This window comes from Mytilus edulis, chromosome 8, assembly GCF_963676685.1.
Source record: "Mytilus edulis chromosome 8, xbMytEdul2.2, whole genome shotgun sequence".
NCBI classification, from domain to species: Eukaryota; Metazoa; Mollusca; class Bivalvia; order Mytilida; family Mytilidae; genus Mytilus; species Mytilus edulis.
The window spans coordinates 37,620,711-37,638,089 of NC_092351.1; the positions used below are offsets into that span (position 1 = coordinate 37,620,711).

The 17,379-nt window shown below is 31.6% G+C and overlaps 1 protein-coding gene across 2 annotated transcripts in view; it reads left to right on the forward strand.

Moving 5' to 3' along the window:
• The window catches only part of LOC139486798 (sodium- and chloride-dependent taurine transporter-like), a 33,261-nt gene that overhangs the window by 9,808 nt on the left and 6,074 nt on the right, over window positions 1-17,379 (forward strand). The window contains exons 1-11 of one of the 2 annotated variants that reach the window (XM_071271769.1): window positions 2,137-2,281; window positions 5,891-6,139; window positions 7,140-7,271; window positions 9,077-9,353; window positions 11,271-11,403; window positions 12,324-12,458; window positions 12,734-12,837; window positions 14,025-14,149; window positions 14,917-15,029; window positions 15,368-15,505; window positions 16,378-16,477. In XM_071271769.1, coding sequence (XP_071127870.1) covers window positions 2,257-2,281; window positions 5,891-6,139; window positions 7,140-7,271; window positions 9,077-9,353; window positions 11,271-11,403; window positions 12,324-12,458; window positions 12,734-12,837; window positions 14,025-14,149; window positions 14,917-15,029; window positions 15,368-15,505; window positions 16,378-16,477 — 1,531 coding nt within the window. In that variant the 5' untranslated portion in view covers window positions 2,137-2,256. Of the gene's footprint in view, window positions 1-2,136; window positions 2,282-5,890; window positions 6,140-7,139; window positions 7,272-9,076; window positions 9,354-11,270; window positions 11,404-12,323; window positions 12,459-12,733; window positions 12,838-14,024; window positions 14,150-14,916; window positions 15,030-15,367; window positions 15,506-16,377; window positions 16,478-17,379 lie in introns of those variants that run through there. The other variant, XM_071271770.1, reaches the window with a different exon arrangement.

The window sequence follows — 17,379 nt, forward strand, 5'->3', positions numbered from 1 at the left end:
CGTGGATGGACTTACAATCCATCAGCTATGGTAACGACCAAGTCTTAGTAAACTTAAGAATGGTTCTCCGCGTAAAATATTCTGTATGCCTTTGGAATATACAAACTTGTCAAAAATCGACCGGGTACCAGTCCAAGTAAACGTATGACACACAAAACGTACGACACACATTTTTCCCCCCTTTTTCTGAATAAATTCAAAAAGAACAAAGTGGAGAGGTTTGGCGTATGTTGTTGCGTATAGGTTATTTATGTGGTCAAGGTATTTATTAATCAAATGGTAATATAAAGACACAAACAAAACAAGTTAAGTTATTTAGTGTTAATATCCACCAGGTCGTACATATTATTATAAACATGAAAACATGAACTTAAAATCAACTTGTGTAAGGATTTAACATTGAATAATGTTTAAATGTTTAACCGCATTTGTATGGCTGACTTAAAAATATAAAAAAAACAAGGTTAGAGACCGAATCTATAAAAAAGGCCTACTGTATGATATACATAATTAATGTTTTCTTACATATCTATGCCCTACTTTAAAATATTGAAATAAAAATTAGGCAGGAGTTACGAACAGATCTACATTATGATATGCTGATGTCTGCATTATGATATAAATCTTTGATTGGTATACCCTACTTAAAAATGTATAAAATCGGAGTTTAAAAATGATATATTCAAAATGTTTAGATAATGATTATGAAAACTATATCATGTCTTTATTCAGCTCCGCCTGTAATTTTGTACGCTTTTTGTAAAGTGTAGTTTCTTTGACCTACTGTTACTGTTGGTTGAAAGCACATTAGAGCTTATGTTATGTCCTTGTTGGTATACGTTGCCAACTCTAAATAATGCTTACTTATTATTTATTTATTAATACTTGATCGATGACTGTAGGATATCAACAGTTCTGTATTCAGTGCTCCGATACTGACATTATTAATAATCTGTACTTATTTTAAAACCCACGTATATAAAAATCAGTTATTTTTAAGAAACTCGGGTTGGTTCAAACTCATTTAGGCAATGTTGACCTTTCATGAAATTGGCTATTCTGTAATGTTCCTCTTTGGTCACAAAGATTTTTACGTTGCCGCGTATTTACGCATCAGAGGACATATTTGGTTCGAGCGTTCCTGATAACGGTAAATGCAAAAAACGCGTTTGAAGCACGAAATTTATAAAATGTGTTTTTCATTGAAATGTTCCATCTTCATTCAAATATATATGTATATCATGTATATTGAATAAACTTAAACATTTCAAAGCTTGAATAGGTAATGTGAATACATCACCGAGACAGCACTGAACTTGATAAAAAAAATTATCCCAAGGTAAACAACAGACAATTGTCTATGAATGCCATAATTATAAAGTTGTCTCGCGTTTCAACAAAGAGTAAATGTATTAAAGGAGTCATTAAAAACACTATACTATTTTACTGTGTTTAGTGAACTGTAAAGTTGGGGCCAATATTGCATATAATTTTTAAAGTTCAAACATATTGAACATGTGTTCTAAGTTTCAAGTTGATGTGAGCACAACTTCATGGTAAACTGTCTTTAATTTGAGAATGTCTAATTTCACTCTATGAATTCGGGTCGTCAGTAGAGAGACGAAAGATACAAAAAGCACATCCCAAACTCGTAATTTCTACAAATTACCTTTACCAATAACTTAAACCCGAGACGGACGGGCGGACAGACGGACGCATAGACCAGAACACATTATGCCCCTCTGCTTTCGTAGGCGAGACATACAATTAGGTAATTTCCAGATATTAAATTATTTAAGTTATTTAAATAATAAGGAAACTAGAACAATCCCATGGAAAGGTCCAAAATCCAATCAAACTGTTAGACAATTCCATTTCAAAATGTCAAGAAAGAAAATACAATGCATATTCAAACGACAAAGCCCTCACAAAAAACTGCGCAACTCGGGTGCTCCGAAAGGATAAGCATAATCTGCTCCTTATGAATAAGTCTAGATGCACGTCACTTGTATTTAACAATCGTAGAAAGATACACATTCGCCAATGGCTTTTAATAAGTACATTTTACATCTAGAAAGTCATGTGTGTCAATACAAATAATGATAAACCATGACGATGATGCATTAATAATGACATGCGCAGTCGTCGACGCACAACATACCACACTTATATATAAAGACTTCAACGTTACAATTAACAAACAACGAACAAAACTAAAAACATTTTGTTTACAATATTGAAAACAATTCAAATAGAATGGACGAAAAACATAAAATGAAAGGTATGTTATATGCTAGTCTTATTTATATATATAATGTGTGACTAGGAGCTTGTGGCTTCAAATAATATTGTGTCGACTTGGAATGAATGGAAAAATTATCACATTTGAATTTGATAAAGGTTTAGTCTTTCAAATCAAATCAAACTTTACTTCAACCATTCTTCTTTTAAGAGTTCTAAAGATAATTCAAATCAATATTTGCACAAAATAGACATACTTTCTGTATAGACAAGATAATTTTGATTACGCAATGTATAATAATCCATACAGTGTTATTACTCAAATATCCATCTGCAAGTGGCTGTGTAATCATAATGTTTGTTTGATTTTGAAAAAAAATGTCTAGTTGTCATGATGAAAACCTTTTATTGCTCTATTGAATTTGATAGATCGATATAAATGCCTTGCTGTTGGTCTCAGGGGAAATGGTCAATTTAAATTGAATAAATACCAACTCTGTTTGAAAATGAAATTGTTTACCTTTCCATTGCAGATCTTATTGATCGATTATAGAATTAATATAACTCCGTAGACAAATTCTTTCTCAGTCTGAGGTTTTTGTGCCTTGAAAATTGTGATACTCTCTGCTTTGTGACGTTATTGTCTTTCCTGAAGATAAATGGTTCATATTTTTTCTTCTTCTTCTTCTTCAATAAAATTAACAACAACCCTTTGTTTGAGTTGCGACAGAAGAGGGAATTCACAGATGGCATTCGTGTTGTCAGGCATGCCAATGATGTAATTTTGGGGTAAAAAACCTAAATACTCTGTAAATAATTCCAAAACGACATTGATGGACCATCCGATGATATGACAGTCAATGGGATCACCTTGTAATATTTTTATCTTCAAGATTAATTTATACCCTTCAGTAGCACCTGAGATCACCCTCTGTTTTTGGTGGGGTTCGTATTGCCTAAAGTCTCTTAGTTTTCTATATTGTGTCTTGTGTACTATTATTTGTCTGTTTGTCTTTTTCTTTTTCAGACATGGCGTTGTGAGTTTATTTTCGATCTTTGAATTTGACTGTCCCTTTGGTATCTTTTGCCCCACAAATATAGCTTGATTAAAGTTTTTTTAAAGTGAACGCAGCGAATAGTGTTGTAATCTTTAATGTCCTTGTTTACTAGATTCGTCATGATAATTGAAGCTTGTATGAAAAAGATCTCGCGGTGAAATGTACTATAATTGAATGCACATTACCAACATTGAGTCATTGGAACGAAATTTCTAGTCGCAAAGACTTCAAAATAAATGATGATATATACACTAGTCTTTTTGTTCAGTAAAACAAAGAAAAGTTTAACAAAGTATTTACATACTTAACCTCAATGCAATTGTATATAGGATGCATAGATTTATGTTGACGTTAGGCCAAATATATGTTATTGGGTTGCCTTACCTGCCATTTTTATACACAAAAAAACGCCTACTCTTAAATAAGCAGAAATTTTTTGATTAGCAATAATGGTAGCATATCTTGAAAACATTGCTGATGGTCCTCATAAATTCATAGTTATATACCCAACTACCCTTTTTCTAAAGAAAGACTTAAAGAAAGGAAACCTAAACGCACACACACTTTTGTTTCGCTTGAATGGTGAGTGTATATATAAATATTTACTATGTCTTTTTTATGAAACATGCTTATGCATGCCTTAACACATTATATATGTTGTATGTAAACAAGTAAGAATCCTATAATTATCTCCATTGTACGTGCCAATACAATATGTCGAGTGCTCAGAGGTCGAGTGTCATTGACTCTTTGTTGTTGTTGTTGCCTTTATGTTTGTTTACGATTGCGCAATTAGTTCATTATTTTTCTTTAACTCGTGCAGACTTTCAGTTTGCTTTTCTAAACGCCTTTCATCATTGTTTTTCCGTGTTTTTTTTACGATTGCGCAATTTGCATTCTTTAATTATTTTCGTTTTGAACCACCTTTCATCATCGTTTTCCGTTGTTTGTTTAGGATTGCACAATGAATTGATTGTTATTGTGCAACTCATGCAGTTAGTTTTCGTTTCATCATTGTTTTCCGTGTACACCAAAATAGCATCTTTTAAACCATAGCATATGTATACATGGTAGAAAGGGTCACAGAGCAGACGTGAATTATAATACATTTTAATTGAAAAATCATGAAGCTGTATTTGGCAAAACCTTTCGTAATTTTTACTCCTAAATGCTCTTCAATTTCGTACTATATTTGGTATTTACCGGCATCATAGTATTTGGCAAAATCATTTTGAATTTGGGTCCTCTGTGCTTTTCAACTTAATACTTATTTTTTTTCTTATTTTTTTTTTTTAACCTTTCAAGCCTTTTAGAATCGAGCGTCACTAATTAGTCTTTTGTAGACGAAACGCCCGTCTGTCTTAGACAATATTAAGGCTGGTATATGAGTTTATTTATTATTAAAGTATGCATACATGTACTTGTTTATTATGTTTACTTGTTCAGTATATACTTCACCTAGTTTAAGTAGACATTTCCGATTTGAATATTAATTTTTTCATACATGATTATTATTACGTGAGATGACAAAACCGGTAATCCGGTTCACCCAAGTTAATTTTATGGAGGACTTAATTTCTTTGGCAAAAGTTTTGTGCTATAGAATGGTTTTGATATAAGCAATGTATATGAAATTGCCCAAGTCTAGACAGTTGATCTAAATCAATAATTATGATGTTATATATATAATTCTATATAAGGCAATACTCCATCCATTAATTGTCGGTTTTTATTTGAATATCGACCATTTTATCTTTTGCATTGCCATTACTTTATTTAGGCAATTTCAATATGATTCACGTATGATCCATACCAACATTATCTGATGGCGCTTCTGACTGTAATGAATGTGCTTGTTCTCTTCACTATCCTACCGTGCTCAGAGCATTTATTTTACACCGAACTTCAGAAGTAATTGATAATCGTTTGTTGTTCTGAAGTCATCGTTTATATCTTTTTATTCCCTAAAACTGCATATACATTATTAAAATGAAACATTGCATAACCTATTAAAAATGATTACTTTGGGGAAATCTCATCAAAGATACCAGGCTTATAAATTAGCTTGAAAATCAAAGTTCCAATCATAGCAAGGTTAACCAGAGGTGAAATTTGTTTACATCTTTGAGTCGAGGTAAAAAGTAACGCGCGCCAAGAATCTAGACAGCATTGCCAATAATCAATGGGTTTTCTTGACATTGATGAGTTATCTTGTGTTTATTATGCATAAGTACACAAGAACGGATATACACTAACATAATTTAAAATATATATTAATCATCTATCATCTGCTGGTAAATCACAATAATATTATTGATGTACATTTCACAACTATTGAACCTTCCGGAGTTCCGGAGTTTCGTTTTACATATCCATTAGTTTTCATTGCTTGCAAGAGTTGTCGTTTTTTTGTCCGTTTACTTACAAATTAGCTTGTGAATAGCTGTCTCACTGGCAATCATGACGTCTCTCCCATTTTAATATTAGTATTAACATTTAACTGTTACAATAACAATGTTTAAAACATTGTATGAAATAGCAACAGATACTTTAAATGCAGTCTTAATTTGTATGTCTGTTTGTTTTTTTAGAAATGGACGAACCAAAAGAAGATACGACCTGGATTTCTGAAAAGCTTCCATCAAAAGTTGATAATCCGGAAGTGACGTCAACTGATACTACAGTTACATCATCGTCTGGAAGTGATCGATTGAAGCCAAAATTAAAGAAACGAGAAGTTTGGGGGAAGAAGATTGATTTCCTTTTAGCATGTGTTGGTTTTTCTGTCGGCCTTGGAAATGTGTGGAGATTCCCTTTTCTGTGTTATCGTAACGGAGGAGGTAGGAATGATTTATCGATTTTCTCCGAAAAAATTGACGTCGCAAAGCAATTATCTTTGAGGGGGAGGACAGGGGTAAGGGAGACAGGGAGAAAGGGGGTAGGAGAAAGGAGAAAGGGCGTGGGAGAAAGCAGAAAGGGGGTAGGAGAAAGGAGAGGAAGGCTGGGAGAAAGGAGAAAAAGTTGGAGAAAGGAGAAAAAATAAAATATCTCTCCTTTTAAAATTTTTTTTCTATTTTCAAGAAAAAATATCTCAAAAGGAGATGTTTTATTCTAATGGGAGAAAGGAGAACGGGGGTAGGAGAAAGGAGAAGAGGGGTGGGAGAAGGGAGAAGGGTACCCCCCTGTCCTCCCCCTCATCTTTTATTTGAAGCACATTTGTTATCAAACTTGTATAGCATATTCTGCAATTCGACAAAATATTTTGGGGATGTTTTGTTTCATGGCACATTAAGATTCCTAATATAGGATATTTTGATGTACGGATTGACAAGTTTTAAGATTTTTTTAGATTTGATATTTCGTGTTGTTTTTTAAAAATAAAATACCAAATATAGAGTGGTGACAGGTGTGTGATGAATTGTTTTCGCTTTACTTTGAAATTCAGTCGAGCTTTGGAGACATCTTACCAGACAATAATACACATATGTTAAATTTAAAAGACATTTGAATTTTCTTTTTATTTGACCTTTTACATGAAATTCTCCTGTAGATAGCCATAATAAAAAAATCGTTCAGCAAAAATATTCGTAACAACTGTAGCAAACTAGAATTGTCACATCAATTTTGGAATCCACGACTAAGTCAAGAATCTTACATATTTCTTGCTGAGTTTAATCAATAGAATCGTCTTTTCGCGACCTGTTTGTTTGTACTCCAAAGATTGGAATCCAAATTTCATATATAAATATTTCCACATTCTTCCATTATTTTGTTCCAGTTTTGGTTTTGAATAACGTTTTTCTGAAGCATTAAACATTTATTTCATGTTTATTTTTTTAGGAGCATTTTTGATTCCCTACTTCATAGCAGTTGTGGTATGTGGTATACCCTGTTTCTTCTTGGAAGTGTGTTTAGGACAGTTCATGGCTCAGGGAGGTGTTAGCGCATGGAAAATTACTCCATTATTTCAGGGTAAATGTTCTGTATATATTAAACGGAGAATAGCAAAAATACCGAACTACAAGGAAAATTCAAAACTGAAAGTTCCTTATCAAATGACAAAATAAAAAGCTCAAACATATAAAACGAATGAAAAGCAACTTTCATATTTCTGAATTGTTACAGGCATTTCCATATGTATAAAATGTTGGATGAAACCTGGTTTAATAGGTAGATAAACTTCTCACTAGAGTTACTCATTTGCCTAAAGCTTTCATGAAAAGAATGTAATTAGTAAACGATCAAAATGTTTCCCTTGACACAGTTCTGTTTTTTTTTTTTTGATAGGCGAATATTACGAGATTGCTAACCGATGTAACTTTAAAAAAAGTACTTTAATTATGGGGACCTATGGTGTTTTGAAATTGTTAAAACACATTAGTTCATATAAAAGTTAGATGCGAGATACTTTTTACTTGACTGAAATGATAATATTTTTGTAAATTGTTAACATACTAATCCCCAAAAACATTCTTATCTCTGTTCTAATAATATTGTCAGAAAAAAAACCTCTTCAAATATATAAAAGGCTTTTAATTTTGTATACTAGATCCGCGTTTTCAGCAAAATGAGTTAAAAGAAAATAAATGCTGAACTTCAAGTGAAATTCCAAACGTGAACGTCTTTTATAAAATGGCAAAATCAAAAGCTCAAACACATCTAACGATTCGAAAACAGCTGTCATATTCCTGACAAAACCACCAGTTCAATTCCAATATCAAATACTATTGCACATTGTACTACAATTATCGTTTGTGACATATAATCCAAAAGGTCTTGGATCAATGTTGAAACAGACAAACATGCATGATATTTTCCATAATGATGAACTGCAAATGACGACGAATGTAATTGGCCGTTTCAGAATCTAAAGCATCATGGGTAATTTCATTGTTCGTACCCCAAAGTGAAAATAACGTTACGTCATTGGTTTAATTTCCATTGTTTATAACGTTTTAAACCAATCAAAACGCTTTGGTGTACGCTTTTGAAAATATTACCCAGGATGCATTAGATTTTGAAACGGCGAATTACGCAACAGTAATTTGTTGATGTTCAAATCTCATACATCGATTAGAAGATACAAACCAAAGTAACAAAATCTATTGAAATCGTGTGAATTATAAACGAGGCTAGACTGGCGCGTTTAAAAAGGTAGGCGTCTCCTACCATACTTATCCACACTGTGTCAAAATGTCACGATCCGAAATAGGACTCAATTGGTAAAATTACAGATTAAGAAAACTATGCTGGTTTCATGAGATCAACAACCGCGAAAAAATAAAATTAAGAATGAAAATGGGGAATGTGTCAAAGAGACACCAACCCGACCATAGAGCAGACAACAACCTAAGGCCACCAATTGGTCTTCAATGCAGCGAAAAACTCCGGCACCCGGAGGAGGCCTTCAGCTGACCCATAAACAAATATTTATACTAGTTCAGTGATAATGGACGTCATACTAAACTCCGAATTATACACGTTTTAAACCAGAAAGCAATATCTTAAATATTTTGTTTTACTGTTTGAGGTAAAACCTAACAGCAAACAAACGAACAAACATGAGAAATATTGTACTATAAAGAGTAGAGTTGGTTAAGGGTATAAAGATATTAAAAAAAACAATATGTAGATGATTTATAAAAAAAAGTAGAAGAAAAATGTCTTACATTTTGTCATTCTGAAAAACACTTTTAAAATTAGTCGTATCTTTCACTGACGATAAGAAAGAATACAAAATGATGTTGATTATCATGTTGGTTCCTTTTGAATTTCAGGCATAGGATTTGCATCTGCAATCATTGTATTCTTACTCAACTGTGAATACAACATAATATTGTCCTGGTCACTTTATTACCTGTTTTCTTCCTTTACTGCTGTATTGCCATGGTCTCATGGAAACAATGAATGGAACTCTGAGAACTGTACTAATCTTTACAAGACAAAGTCAGTGAATTCCACAATTTCACTGCTTGCCAACGTCACTGCAGACGTTGAGGATGTCATATCTAATCTTTCAAAGAAGTTATGCGATCCTGTCACAGAATTTTGGGAGTAAGTAATTTTAATTTGAATTTTTTTGAAATGGAAAATGTATTATACTGAAAAATGTCTTTATAACAATTATTTTTACAGCTATAATATTCATGAATATATTTTTCAGGTAAGCCTGTATATATATTTAAGACTTTAGTTTTAATAATCCTACATTCAATATATTGTTCTCTTTTATAAATATATATAGATTATATATAGATATATATTTATAAAGAAATGAATTTGAAATCTTCAGCAAGGTTATATGTATTCTTAGCTTTTTCTTTCTTCGAAAGGCATTGCATCATAGGGTTTAACCATAAAAGTTTCACAGGAAAACAGGTTTTAGAATTAGTAGATATGTGTATGTGTGTCAAAACATACGAATAAAAAGTATCAATTGTTGATATTTTTATTTCTTTAATACCTATATTTTTAAATCGTAAATATGGCAAAGTAATGAATACAATAAATAGTTATCACACTATTTTAATCTATAATGACTGTTGAGCTGAATTTTATACATGTAAATCGACTTGTTACTATGCTGAGTGTAATTTCATTGTCTATGTAATCTGCATACCTATTGTTAGTTTGAAATGGTAAATGGACATGTACTTTAAAAAATGTCATAGTCAGAAAGCGTTATAATCTATTGTTCAATATAAATACTTTATATTTTTACATATTTAAAGGTAATAATATATAGAGTTTGTTCAAAATGCACAGTTATTACTTTCAAAATTTACTGAATATTTAAGAGTTTTGTTCTGTTTTGCTTGGCTATGTATTTCTTTATGATTCATTGGTTTTACGATTTAGTCATGGTGAATATAAAATAAATCCTAACATAACGGTTTAAAATGAATTATCAAGAATTTGCTGATCCAATCTTTTAGTTTGAGGTTTGATTATACCAGAGACTAATTGTATTATATCTCTGAATAAATAAACGAAATATACAAACAATAAAATCATAAATCGTTTAAGTGCCTTATTCAGCCAATAATTTGGCTTAAACTAAATCTACATTAAAGTTTAGACACACTTACGAAAGTAGCAAGTTCAAGAAGTAAATGTTTTTAATGTTAAAATGAACATTCGGTCTACATATTTCATTTAAGAACCGTTTTATCCAGTGTAATGTACTAACCTTATCTTTCGTATTGTATATGTAATTGTACATAAAAACATCAAGACCATTCATGAATATGTTTTTACAATGAGAAAGACCGATGTAATATTTATCGTTTTAGAAATTATCATTTCGTTGGTCCGTGAGTTAAATGTTTTAAAAGATAGATATGTTCAAAAAGAAGTAGTCAACAGATGCAACTTTTGGTGTTTATTTATTTTTAATAAATCGTTATTCCCATGAAATAGTAAAACAACTGGTGATCAAATAACAACTATGTATATCATACAAACAGCGAATTAATCAAGTATTTGGTTTTGTTCAGTCTTAAAATAGAATCTAAATTGTGAAATGTCAGGAATATAAATATCAAGTTATATTTTAACTTTTAAATGTAGTTAAATCATCATAGTTATGTCACACAAATAAATAAGCTGAAAATTGAATGTTCCTTGGAACACTAACATACTCCAGACAGCAGAAGGACCTCATCAACTTTGACTGATAAGGATCAATGTCCAGGCAAGAAATAGGCATTGCAGCACATTGTCCTTGTGGTAAAATATATTGTGGTGGTACATATTTTGATATTTTGAATCAAAAGGCATATTATTTATATATATATGTACTATAGGGACATGTACTGTTAATTTTGAAACATAAGCATTCATAAATAAATGCTAGGATGCATACTTAAACTTGAGGTAGATAATAGGTGAATGAACATGAAGTTCCAAAGTAGTGACCGGATGTGACGATCCGGAATCAACCATATTATTCTTAGCAATACATTTCTTCAGGAGAAAAGTGCTGAATCTGTCCAGCGGTGTGGACCACCCTGGAGCCATCAAGTGGGACCTAGCCCTCTGCCTTTTACTAGCCTGGATCATCGTGTATTTCTGCATTTGGAAGGGCATTAAATCTTCCGGCAAGGTGATTTATGTGGCGATTCCTCTGAAATGGGGATTCTACCCACACATTAGAATTTACAGAATCTGTTTATATTTTTTTTGCAATATTTTTTTGGGGAGCATGAATATGGGTTAGATTAAATATGTTTTATCATGTATAAGGCATATGTTACACGTGAATTTGCAGTCGGTAAAGGAACTCAGGGAATAGTTCTGCTATACTGTGAAGTTAGCAATTTGTATATCTTACGTTTTTAATCCAGCATTCATGGTAAAAATCGGTATTACCTACATAGGGAAAGGGTATACGAGACAACTCATCAGTTGAAAAATCGTCAACAGAAATTAAGCCATTGAAAGCTGTATTGTATTACTAGTTAAAGGGATAAAAGCGTGACATGTTTGTAAATATACAGTCGGATGTTACCCATGTGCTTCTACTGTTAGTGTATTCAAGAAAATAAATTACACAGCACTTATTTCAAAACATGTGAAAAACAACTTCATGAAAAAAACGAAGAAATACGAGATGCAGAGCTTTTCCTTGATTCTGAGAACGTTACCCCAAATTCACGTAAAACATTGCCTATCATATTTGTTTAATGTTAACTGCCTTTTTTATTTGTTAATACAGGATAAGGCCAACGTTGGATGTCATCACCACCTTTATTTAAGTACAATAAAAATAAAGATTGCTTTGTCTAAAAGCGAAAATTAAAGTTAAAAGATGATGATTATTTGATTATGTTTAATTTTTTTTTAACTTTTACTTGATAAATGTGTAATTTTTCATTTGTAAAAATTAATCTTCAAACAATAAACATTTCTGATTTTAGTTTCTTATAATTTAATAAAAATGGATTTTTTTGAAAAGCATGAAAATGTGACCTATGTCTAGGTATTTATCAGTTAACTTTATCCAGTTTTTTATATTGATTGTAGGTTATGTATTTCACCGCTACTAGTCCTTACATATTCATGTTGATATTGTTAATCAGAGGGGTCACACTAGATGGTGCAGAATTGGGATTGAAATATTATTTACTTCCTGATTGGTCAAAATTACGCGATCCACAGGTATGAATTAATGTACTTAATATACGTCAATGCACGAATTCAGTAAAAATAGTAGTAAAAAAACCCATTAAAACCGTAACTTTGATATATAGCATGAGAAATTACACCACATTTGCTCCTGTTCTGTTCAGTGAAAACAAAAGCAACATTCAAAAAGACAACAGTTAATTTTCAATTTGATAAGACACGATAAATTGTTTTCACAGAAACAGTCTAACACAAGACTAGTAATAACATGCTTTTTACTTATCTTTATACACTTTCTTGAATTTCAGGTGTGGGTGGATGCAGGAACACAGATTGTATTCACATATTCATTGGCTCTTGGGACTCTTACAGCCTTAGGGAGTTACAACAAATTCCACCACAATGCTTTCAGGTTTGTGCAGTTTTAAATCCTGTGATAACTGTTAAAACAAATGAAGAACCAAAGTTATTCTCTAATGTTTTTTTATAAATTTATTTATTAAAAGACCAAAAGTTCTTATATTTTAAATTTTAAGCACTGCTAGTCAATCTTGTTTTGTGCCCCGACTTATTTTTCATATACTGTATTGTGTCTTGAATGCAATTAACGTGATTTATTTTCAATTGTGCTGTAAACATTGTAAGTTTATGAACATTTGTTAAGTTTCTTAGTCGTGTGTATATTTGTCAGACGGACTTGCAATATCTGATGATGATTTGTAGTAAAGATTAAGGAAGGAAGTTATAATTGCTTAGTATTTTCAAATTCATACCTTATCACTTGCTTTTGTGTGATCATGTGAAATACTTTACAATCTGTTTAAAAATTAAACCCTCTAATTTTTCTTCATGAATGATATCTCTTGTACTTAAGTAAATATGTACAGTCTTTTGTTTCTGCTCGTGGGGTCTTTATCCAGCTTATTGTTGCATTTCATTTGCGATTTATAGAGATAGAATTATGTTTTGTTATACAACTGAAGTAGGTATATATGGAGCTTTATTCTTGGTATTCAATAGTTTATTATGTTCACTTAAAAGGAATGTGTAGTTTGTCAATTATCTTACAATAGGAGCTTACAAAAACTGCGTACTGCTTTGGCAATTTTATAATGGAACATTATCGATATTTTTTCCCCAAGCAAGAAAAAATCAATTCTAAAACTATTTATCATATTAAATGGGAAAACTAAGTATTGATAAAGAGTTACTCTGCCTGATAATGTGTAAATTGTAGTACTTTCTGACCCTGCTTTAATCACCACTCAAAGTAAAACACTAAGGACGATCAACTTCACTACAACTTGTAATAGCTTGTTTTTATGATATCATTATTTGTATATTCATTCTGCATTTAGTCTTTTTTCCTACACACGGATATCTTCATCAATAATTTAAAGCTCATTATAATATTCACCTAAAAAACACGAACTTTTGGTTTTCTTCCATAAGTATTATTTATCACATTTTCAGAAGCAATCAATACTTCAGGTAATCCTATGATGTTGTTCAGCATAAACAAAAATGTGGAATACTTTCGATTTCCAAACCAAAATTTAGCATTGCATTCTGATTTGCATTCATTTGTTTTACTTTCAGGGATTCGATTATATTTTCCGTAATCAACAGTTTTACTTCCTTGTTGGCTGGTCTAGTCATATTTTCTGTACTCGGATTCATGGCTAAACGACAAGGAGTTTCAATTGCTGATGTCGCTGAATCTGGTACGCATATGTGTTGATAATAAGCTTTAAAATGTTATTCATTATCAGTAGGTTATACATTTATACAATTACAGGGCAACGTAGTAAATCATATGATCATTTATCGGTCGTTATAAATGCTGTCCAATGTGTAAACAGTTTGTAGTTTTAATTTCTGCTAGCTATAATGAACAATAAATAGAATGTAGCAAACAAACAAAAAGTTCATGGTTATAAAAAGTGAATGGCAACTCATTCCTGTTTTGTTTGTTATGTTTTCTATAATCGATACAGAACCGTACCACCACGATTGTACGCTGAAGAAAATAAATAAAAAAATGTATAATATTGATAAGAAAGTAGAAATGAACAAATTTCAGAAAGAAATTATGATATGTGCTTATTTTGTTTATTAAATTATTTTCCATAGATTATTGGTGTAAAACATACATCATCGTAAATACCAAGGACATAGATAAGTACGACAGACACGTTTAGACTTCAAATGAATCATCAGTGGGGCTGGAATCAACAACAGTTTCAAACGGTCCCAATGAACGCACAAACGGGTGCGTTCAAATGATTTGTGTATAAAGATTCTCTGTGAATTATCCCACTTTTTCAACAGCTGTCAATTGTAAAAATTGTCTTTTTGTATGTGTAACATGAGGCCAAGGCCCAATGTTTCCAATTTTTTTTGTCACGAAAGTACAGAATTGGAAACTGAAATATAAATGACTGATGACTTCTTGTATAGATTGTAATAGTTATACATTATTTTATTAAAGGTCCTGGATTGGCATTCATTGCATATCCAGAAGCTGTTGCACAGATGCCTGCCGCTCCATTCTGGTCAGTCTTGTTCTTCGTGATGATTTTACTTCTTGGACTTGATAGTCAGGTAATTAACTTTATATCAACAATGAGTGTTCCAATTCATACCTAGTTCTGAAACAAAATACAAGAAAGGAAAATAGATATTGCTTTGCCTTCTTGTTAAAAGTCTTGATTAAGTTGGTAATTTAAAACAATGTTTACCAAAATTAATTAAGAGTGTAGTGTTGCAAAGTAGTTGATGAACTGTACGTTTTTTGATGATCGAATTGCATTTTTAATTTTTTTTTTTCTTAAGATAGTTAATGTTATTAAATTTGCTATAATTGCACAAGATTTATTCTCTCAATGAATGAAACTGAATCGTATTAAATAGGGTGCTAATATACGAAATATTTTCTTCAGTTTGTAGGGGTAGAAGGTTTTGTAACAGCAATTGTCGACTACTTCCCTAATCAGCTGAGGAGAGGAAAAAGGAGGGAAATTTTCATTGGATGCGTTTGCATCTTCTGCTTTTTTATTGGGTTATCCATGGTTACAGAGGTAAATATAACGTCAATTGACAGTATATTCATTGCAATAGTTCCTCCCTCCTGCAGACAGGATTCATAAATCATTAATCTAAATGGAAGGTTTACATATCTGCAGCAAATGGGCGACTTTCATGTTACATCCATAAATACAGGTTAAAATGCCATGTAATATAAAATCCCACATAATTAAACGAATGGAAGTATGACTGTATGAAATCATCATTTGAATGGATATTTATTACACATTTTTGATCGATATTACTGATCTATATAAGATGTTGCATACAATTAAGTCATGCTGATTATGCATGCAGACGACACACCTGCTTAGAATTCGTCACTTTTATCATGAATAGATGATGGAAAAGACCAATTTAAAAAATCAATGATTTAACAGGATGATCAAAGAAAACTTAAGTCATTCAAAGGACAAATCCTTCAATGCTATATTCTAATATTGTTCTCTTTTATTGCATGTTTAAATATCATTACTATATGCTGATGTTATATATTTGTAACAGTATGCAGTAGTTATTTAAAGGGAGGAAAGGCACATTTTAATACCCCGTTTCTTTCCTTGATTCCTAAAATAAAACTTTACGCTATTTAGAAATAAAATTAAGTATCAAATATAATCCTTTCTTGAAGTACTATGTAACTTCAATAAAGTGACATTATAAATCGCTATTAATATTATTTAATTTGATCTGATTTAATGGTAAATACAATCCCATATATTTGATTTCAGAACACTTTTTTTTAACTCCTTCAAATTTTTATTATTTGAAAACATCCCCTTTCTCTTAACAAAGCATGTAATGTTGCCTTTTCTTGAATAAGATAATGCTTTTCTTTGACTAAAGGATTATTCCGTCCTATTAGGGCGGAATGTATGTATTTCAGTTATTCGACTACTATGCGGCCAGCAGAATTGTTCTTGTAATGACATTCTTCGAGTGTGTGGTGGTAGCTTACATCTACGGTATGTTTCCTGAGAAAGGGATCCTTCTTACATTCCAAAATTCCCCATACCCAGATAATTTGAATTTTTTTTTCAATGATTTTTTCTTCTAAACATTCACAACATTTGGCATCCAACTTGAAGGATCTCTTTAAAAGGCGGCAACATTTATTTTCCTCCTTCTTCAAATATACCCATTTCGCCCGCCGCCCCCTTTCCCAAGGTAATTAACCAGTTTTACAGTAAGTATTGAATAATGTGTGATTTATTTGCCCTCTACATCCCTTTGGTTCAGTAAAAAGATATAATTTTTGAAGAACATATTATGCATCCGAGTCTACATTATCATTTGTGTATTATCATAAAAATCAATCCCCTCTTTGTAGACGACTAGACTCCATTTGCAGGAATTTAATATTCCAAAGAGCTTTTCACCATTTGAAGATGGGACTCAAAAATTATATCTAGCTAAGGCATTCCTCTTTCGGCCACATTTCAAAAGTTACCCATTTCGCCAGTTTATTTTATGTTTAACCTGAACCAAAGGGATACAATGATTTGAATATATAATATGTGTGAATATTACTATATATGAGCGAAAGAAGATTGAACGAGTAACAGTTAGGTGCAATTTCTTTTTTTTGTGCTTATACTAACATCGAGGTTCTGTTTGGCTTTTTTTTTTCAGATATATTCACAAGACTTTAATAAGTTACATGTTTATATTTGAACACCTACGAATATGTCCACCCATTATATTAAGTGTTTCCTTTCAGTATGATCATCACCCAGTATAATGAATTTGTTTTTAGAAGTGTTTACTGCATCCAATATTTAGATTTTGAAAATTATTATATGATTGGTCTGGTCACAACATCCGTCCTAAATGATTGCGCTTTACGTGTAGGTTCTACTTTTATTCA